At 38.2% G+C, this 7,760-nt stretch overlaps 1 protein-coding gene across 1 annotated transcript; it reads left to right on the top strand.

Annotated features, from left to right (window-relative positions):
- Positions 1-3,249: 3,249 nt before the first annotated feature.
- LOC104215064 (two-component response regulator ARR6-like) lies at positions 3,250-7,067 on the top strand. Its single transcript, XM_009764809.2, has 5 exons — positions 3,250-3,671; positions 3,759-3,835; positions 4,442-4,519; positions 4,593-4,660; positions 6,420-7,067. The coding sequence occupies exons 1-5, from the start codon at positions 3,503-3,505 to the stop codon at positions 6,814-6,816; spliced, it is 789 nt and encodes a 262-aa protein (XP_009763111.1). The 5' UTR covers positions 3,250-3,502; the 3' UTR covers positions 6,817-7,067.
- Positions 7,068-7,760: the final 693 nt, after the last annotated feature.

The following is a 7,760-nucleotide window of genomic DNA, read 5'->3' as shown; positions in this document are numbered from 1 at the left end:
TGCTTCTCCGATTGGGTCGGGGCTGGTGTCGATAATTGCTATTTGGTTTCTTCCTTGGTGACCGAACCCAGATCCTTTGGTGTTGAAAGTGCGGATATCAGGACCACCTCTTCGACCGTGAACATATCCTTTACAGCCGGTTGTTCTCCATAAATTGTTTTAATCCCTCCTGGCATTGGGAATTTCAACACCTGGTGCACCGTCGAGGGCACTACCCTCATGTTGTGGATCCATAGCCTCCCGAACAGAGCATTGTACCTCATATCTCCTTCGATCACGTGGAACTTGGTTTCTTGAATGGTCCCAGCGGTGTTCACCAGTAATTTTATCTCCCCTTTAGTGGTCTCACATGCCATCTTGAATCCGTTTAGAACTCGGAATGCAGGCGCGATTTGGTCTTGTAGACCTAGCCGCTCCACGATCCTCGATCTGTTGATATTGGCCGAGCTACCTGGATCAATTAACACATGCTTAACTCGAGATTTATTTATAATTACAGATATTACCAGTGCATCATTGTGGGGCTGCACGATGCCTTCAACATCCGTTGAAAGATAAGCTTCCTTCTGGCACGTAATCTCGAGTCTGTTTTTCCCTTGTGATGGATACTTTGGTGCGCTTTAACATCGGCCTCTAGGGGGCGTCGACCCCACCGATGATCATGCTAATGATGTACTGAGGTTCCTCCTACTCGATCTGCTCACTAGAATCTCTATTCCTGAAATGATTTTTGGCTCGATCGCTTAGGAAATCTTGGAGATGTCTGTTATTAAACAACCGGGCTACTTCCTCTCTCAATTGTTGACAATCTTCTGTTCTGTGGGCGTGAGTCTCATGATATTTACATATTACATTGGGATCAATTTGGGCTGGATCGGACTGGAGAGGTCGATGCCACTTGGTATCTTTGATGTGTCCAATGGTAGATACGATGGTAGCATCATCGACGTTGAAGTTGTACTCCGATAACCTCTACACTTCCTTAGGCCCGACGGGCCTGTCAAAACCATTTTTGCTCATGAGTCCCTAGTTATTTTGACCTCGATCACTTCTCCTTTCACTTCTCACAAGGTTTCGCCCAATCCCATTACCTCTTCAGTCTCTATTGCATGGTTGATACCGATCGCTGTTTGATCTTTATTCACGGTCGATGTCTCTCTTGACTCTGTCGACAGCTCTGACGAGCCGGATATTCTATCAGATTTTGCTTCAACTACTGCGAAGCCAACGAACTTCGAGCATTGAGTCCTTGGGTGAAGGCCTGAACGGCCCAATCATCCACGACTGGAGGCAGGTCCATCTATTCTATTTGGAATCGGGACACGTATTCTTTGAGCATCTCATTATCTCTCTGTTTCACTTTGAAAACGTTTGACTTCTTGTCTCGACCTTGATGGCCCCGATGTGTGCTTTCACGATGGAGTCTGCAAGCATAGCAAACGGGGCAATAGAATTAGGGGGTAGATTGTGATACCATATCATAGCTCCCTTCAACAAAGTTTCCCCGAACGTTTTCAGCAGGACAAACTCGATCTCTTCATCTTCCAAGTCATTCCCTTTGATGGCGCACGTGTATGAGGTCACATGCTTATTTGGGTTAGTTATTCCGTTGTACATAGGAATCTCGGGAATGCGGAACTTCTTTGGGATTGGCTTCGGGGCTGCGCTCGGAGGAAAAGGTTTTTGAACAAACTTCTTGGAATCCAGACCTTTCAATATCGGTGGTGCTCCTGGGATTTGGTTGACCCTGGAATTGTAGGTTTCCACCTTTTTATCATTGGCTTCGATTTTCTTTTCTCCCGATTCTACCTATTTTGTGAGCTCCCCGATCATCTTTATGATCTTGGGGTTAGTCCCGAGTTTAACTTTGCTCAGCCTCTCCATGACTGGTTCATTTCTGCAGGTGATTTCTCGGGACGAATCGGGCTCAATCCTGCTGGGGGCATAACTTTGGTTTTGCAGCTGGGCTATCTTTGCCTGTTGGTCCTACAGCATTTCGAAGATCACCCGCAAGTTGATCCCATCACCTTCATCGTCGTGCATATTTTGGGCAATCGATCGGACTCCCCACGGACGATATTCTCAGGATCGGTATGCAAATTTGCATTGATGGCCACATGTGAGTTAACATCGATCGGGTCCGCAGCTGAAATCTGTTGAGATCGACAGGGGGCACCTCGTTACCGGGTGCTATATTATTGTTCTCTTCATGGTGACCGGACTTAGTGTCCACGTTCAGAGGGTAGATTGGGAGTTCAACATTTTAAACTTTGACCTGAAATTAAATACACTTCAAAGAACAAGTGTAAAATAGGGTGTGTTATGGAAATTTGTATCAAATTATCACTATTATCCTTAGCCCCACAATGGACGCCAAATTGTTTACCCTCAAAATCGGATAACAATTAAATTTATAAGTGGTTTTAAGGATATGCGGATTAATTCGATACAAACGACAAATTATGTTAGACCACACACATAAAGACATAGTAAATTTAAACCACGTGAGGAGGATGATTTCAGCCTTAATGAAATATCTACCCTCGATCCGGTCTCACAATGGCCAGTACTGATGAACAAGAAAAAGAGCTTTTAATAACAATGAAAGTAATAATATATTGCTTTGTAATGCGTGTTACAATATCTCTAATGAATTACCATATCCTCCTTTATATAGTAGGGGAATCATACTCTAGGTACAATTCCATAAAAGGTAAAAAAATCTTCTATTTCTGATTGTCGGTTCTTCATCGTTACGTGCCGAGATCCACGCGGTGATATTCGGCCGGTCACGGATATTACGACCTTCTATTGGTCGTGCTTGATTGCCCAACAATGTTCTCCGAAATCTTTCAGGGTTTGGACCAGTCCTAGATCATGACCCCGATATTCTCGAGGGCGGGCGTCATGCTCCCGGACTCCGACTCAATGGGACCCTTGCCTCGATTGTCGCTCGTCATCATGTCTCGAGCTCGGTTTATCTTATTGGAGACCGGAGCGTACCATGAACCCGATTTTACCCACATATTATATACACATATATTTTTAAATTTTATCTATAAATTAATAAAAGAGAGGAAGTATATATTTCCCTATTCTGATTTAACGGCGCGATTTTCAAATATAAGCCACAAAATCTCCAGGCTCGTCTCGCGAAATGAGGTTGTCAATAACTCGCAAGGATACGGGAAGATCATTTTGACCACCAAAGTGGATTTGAGAATCTCAGCGATATTGCCCTCTTAACATTAAAAAGTAGATTTCACCAGATTTGGTTTTGAATGCTCTGTTCTTTTTCGTATAGAGAGAGAAAGTAAAAGACAGTGATGGATATGGTAATTCGTATCTGAACAAGACATTTTACTAACATTCCAACACCCCTTTTGTATAAAATGAACAAACAGCACTGTTTTCTCACTTCTTCTCCCTAAAAAATTTCTGGGCTGTGATTGACTATACACTTAAATTCTGTTTTTCACTTCTTCCGAAGTAAATTTGTGTCATGGCGAGGAATGGAGTATTTTCGCGGCGGTGGAGGGCGGAGAAGATGGAGGAGTTTGATAATTTGTGCCCGTCTTTGGATTCTGATGAAGTTCATGTTCTTGCTGTCGATGATAGTCTTGTCGATCGGAAAGTTATTGAACGGCTACTGAAAATCACATCTTGCAGAGGTTGAATGAAAACCCAAACCCCCAATTCAGTTGTTGTGTTTTTATCCATATGTATGAGTAAAAATAGAGTGTTTTTCAATTGTGCAGTAACCACAGTGGACAGTGGGAGGAGAGCTTTGCAATTTCTTGGATTGGATGAAGAGGAGACCTCTGTTGGGTTGGATGTAAGCAACTGTAGTCATATACTAGAAGTTATTTTTGTGCAAAATTTGAAGTTGATAGCTGAAAATTAATGAAGAATTTCCCTTCAGCTTTGGTTCTGTGTTGTGGATTAGACGCATGTGACAAAAGTTTACTCCCTCTCCCTATATTTCAGTTTACATGGACCTATTTCCTTTTTGGTCCGTTCTAAAAAAAAATAATACTTTCTAAATTTGGTAACAATTTAGCTTAAACTTACAAGTCTACCCTTGATGATAAGTTTTTATAATACTTTGGTCGCTTTTTGACTTGAGATGAGCTAACACCACGACGAGGACACTGCCTCCACACATGTCCAAACTCTCCACACTCAAAACAACTCCCGGGTGCTGGAGATTGGGACCGAAGGGGTTTAGGATCACAAATTTTAAATTTTTATTTTTTCTTAAATTCCGTGTTTGATCAAATAAATTCACATAAATTAGAACGGAGGGAATAATATTTAAGTAGCAAAGGATAGAGTGGTGGGCTCACTATATATTTTCGGAATTTCTGGTTTAGAAAAGAAAAATTGAAGGTTTTGATTTTGTGTTTGTTGTTATTGACTGGTTTTCTATGGTTGATATTAGGGTTTGAAGGTGGATCTGATAATAACTGATTATTGTATGCCTGGAATGACTGGCTACGAGTTGCTCAAAAAGATTAAGGTTCTTTTTCATACAATTTTGTCTTTCCTCTAATTTGTAAGAATTTTGCTAATTTTTTTGCAAATTTGAACAGGGGTCATCGTTTAGGGAAATACCAGTTGTGATTATGTCATCTGAAAATGTTTTGACACGAATTGACAGGTACTTTCATTAGCTTGTTTATAAACTTCTTGTGCCTCTCTTTGTATTTTATTGTTGGGTCAATCTATGAATAAGGTATATGGACATGTTAGGTATTGGCAATAACTTTTGATAAAATAAAGCGTTTGGCCATAGATTACTAAATTTGTTTTGAAAAATCTGACCTAGGTAAAGTTTGGTTTGAAGAAAACACATTTCAATTTTTTTTTAAAAACATGAAACATGACTTATACCCACAAGTTCTAAAAACTATCACAGACACCCAATAATACCTTCATCAATAACATTTATTATATTATTACAAACCATAGTCCTGAACATAAATAAATTTGGTACAAAATTATTATTTTTATAATGAACTACATGATACAGTACACTATCAGATGAACGAGAAGATGGAGCAGCATCATTTACGATAGAATAAAAGATCGTACAACTCTCTCCCAACTAAATTAAGTATCATATCTCTAGGTATCCTTGTTCATGTGCTGTGAAGATTTCTCTGGTTGTTTAATTAAAGCAGCTGCAATGAATCCAACTAAGTTAAGAAAGTATGATATCTCTACTTATCGTTATTCATGTGCTGTGAAGATTTCTCTGGTTGTTTAATTAAAGCAGCTGCAATGAATCCAACTAAGTTAAGAAAGTATGATATCTCTACTTATCGTTATTCATGTGCTGTGAAGATTTCTCTGGTTGTTTAATTAAAGCAGCTGCAATGAATCCAACTAAGTTAAGAAAGTATGATATCTCTACTTATCGTTATTCATGTGTTGTGAAGATTTCTCTGGTTGTTTAATTAAAGCAGCTGTAATGAATCCAACTAAGTTAAGAAAGTATGATATCTCTACTTATCGTTATTCATGTGGTGTGAACATCTCTTTGGTTGTTTAATTAAAGCAATTGTAATAAAATGGTTTTGACAAAAAGCAATGAATGAGCAACCACTTCTTCCTTAGTTTATTATATACCAAAACAAAAGTGATGGGATCCATGCTTTACAAAATCATATCCAAAGCTTCTAGCTGTTGGTTTCTTGATAAAGAATCATAGTTGTTTGTACTAATCTTAAGCAGTATTGTCAAAGGCTTATTTAAGGCGCGTTTAAGCCCTGAAACTTAAAAATGCTCAGGCAGCTCACTTCGCATCGCTTGAGCTGCGCTTCAGTGTAGGCAATGCATTAAGGCGTGTGACTTATTGCCCATGAATTCTATCTTGAATTGGACAGTACTAAACAACAATAATAATCGACAAATAAGTTTATTAGTTAAGTAAAATATTATGAGTGAATTTGTTATTCTTTTTTCTCGAATTACCTAAATATTTATTTTATCTTTCATTGCGCCTTCTTTTACTAAAGCCCACATTTTAATTGCGCCTTCTTTTACTAAAGCCCACATTTTAATTGCGCTTTGCGCGTAAAGCTTCAATAGACCTGAAGCGCTTTTTAGAGCTTTTCGCTTTTAACAACACTGATCTTAAGAGGAAACCGTGAATCAGTGTGAAGGTTGAAATAAAAATGTTTACAATTTTGGTCAATTCATAAAGCTTCAGTCAGCTTTCTTATTCTCCCTTCTACTGACTTGAACATTGAACATGTGACAAGGAATTCTTTTATCAGACAAATATGAAAAATGTGGTTTTCTTTTTAACTTGTCTTAAAAGAAGAATCACTTCTCAGGAAATTGATATTTTCATATTGATTTCATTTATTGGACGTTCTCTTGATCTAAACTAATTTTAATTAATTTTACAACAGATGTTTGGAAGAAGGTGCTAAAGATTTTCTATTGAAGCCAGTGAAACTGTCGGATGTAAAACGATTAAAGGATTACATGTTCAGCGAGGATCGGTTTAGAACAGAAGCCAAAGCAATGAACAAAAGAAAGTTGCCAGAAACATCTTCTGATGATTCGCCTACTCTCTCGCCTTCACAAGCACCATCACCATCACCATCGCCATCGCCATCGCCTTCAATTGACCTCGCATCAACTCTTTCATCCCGATCTTCTTCCTCTCCATCCTCCCCGAAAACACTTTCATCGTCTCTTTCTACTGATTCATCGACACATTCCACTGGTTCCTCCATGCCATCCTCACCAACATCACTAGCTTCACCAACAAGACGACACAAAATGAGCAACCAAGATTTGTAACACTATATTGACTTATGTTGCTTTCTTTTTTCTTTTTTTTACTTTCAGGGGTTCCTCAGGAACCCCATGGCCCCTTGGGGACTCTGTAGACAAGCCAATTGTGCCCCTTGCTTATGAGTTTTTTCTTGGCTCGTCAATTTTTGGCCACATACTGATACTTTTTTTATTCACACAAGGTTTACTAATGTTCCTGTTAATTGTTGAAATGAGTTACCTAACTAACAACTTGTTTGGATAGTTATTACCTGTTATATTGCATCGTATTGTTACTTTAAATACGATATTTGTGTTGATTGCTATTTAAATTTTAATGTATCGTATCGTTAAATCCGTCGTTACGTAACAACGAAAAATGTCACTTTATGGAACGATCGATTTGGTGTGGTCGCGTCGCTACCTTATTTTTGTCTCTCATCTTGCCCTTCTTTATTACTCCCTCCGTTTCAAATTAGATGAGATACTTTCTTTTTTAGTTTGTTCCAAAATAAATGATACATTTCTAAATTTAAAAATAATTTAACTTTAAACTCTTCATTTTACCCCTAATGAGAAGCATAGCCGCACAAATATCATGGCCCCATAAAGTTTTAACTCCTTAAGATTTTAAGACCACAAGTTTTAAAAGTTTTTATTTTCTTAAACTCTGTGCCAAGTCAAATTATCTCATCTAAATTGAAACGACGGAGTATTAAATAATCATATTTTATCATTTACCAACATTTTTATAAAATTTTTTACCCCGTATCTTATTTTTTTCTTTTTTAATATTGTAAGTTTATTCTTTATATTGTTGGTACATGACATCACGAACGACGACAAACAATACAATATATTCAAATTCAAACATTATATACATCGAAACGATACAGTATAATATAATACAATATGATACTGAAACATGACCATAGTACATTTATTCATTAACATATCCAGGATGGTTGGAT

This window comes from Nicotiana sylvestris, chromosome 4 (genome assembly GCF_000393655.2).
Source record: "Nicotiana sylvestris chromosome 4, ASM39365v2, whole genome shotgun sequence".
In the NCBI taxonomy this organism is placed as follows: domain Eukaryota; kingdom Viridiplantae; phylum Streptophyta; class Magnoliopsida; order Solanales; family Solanaceae; genus Nicotiana; species Nicotiana sylvestris.
This window is presented reverse-complemented; position numbering and strand designations above follow the sequence as displayed.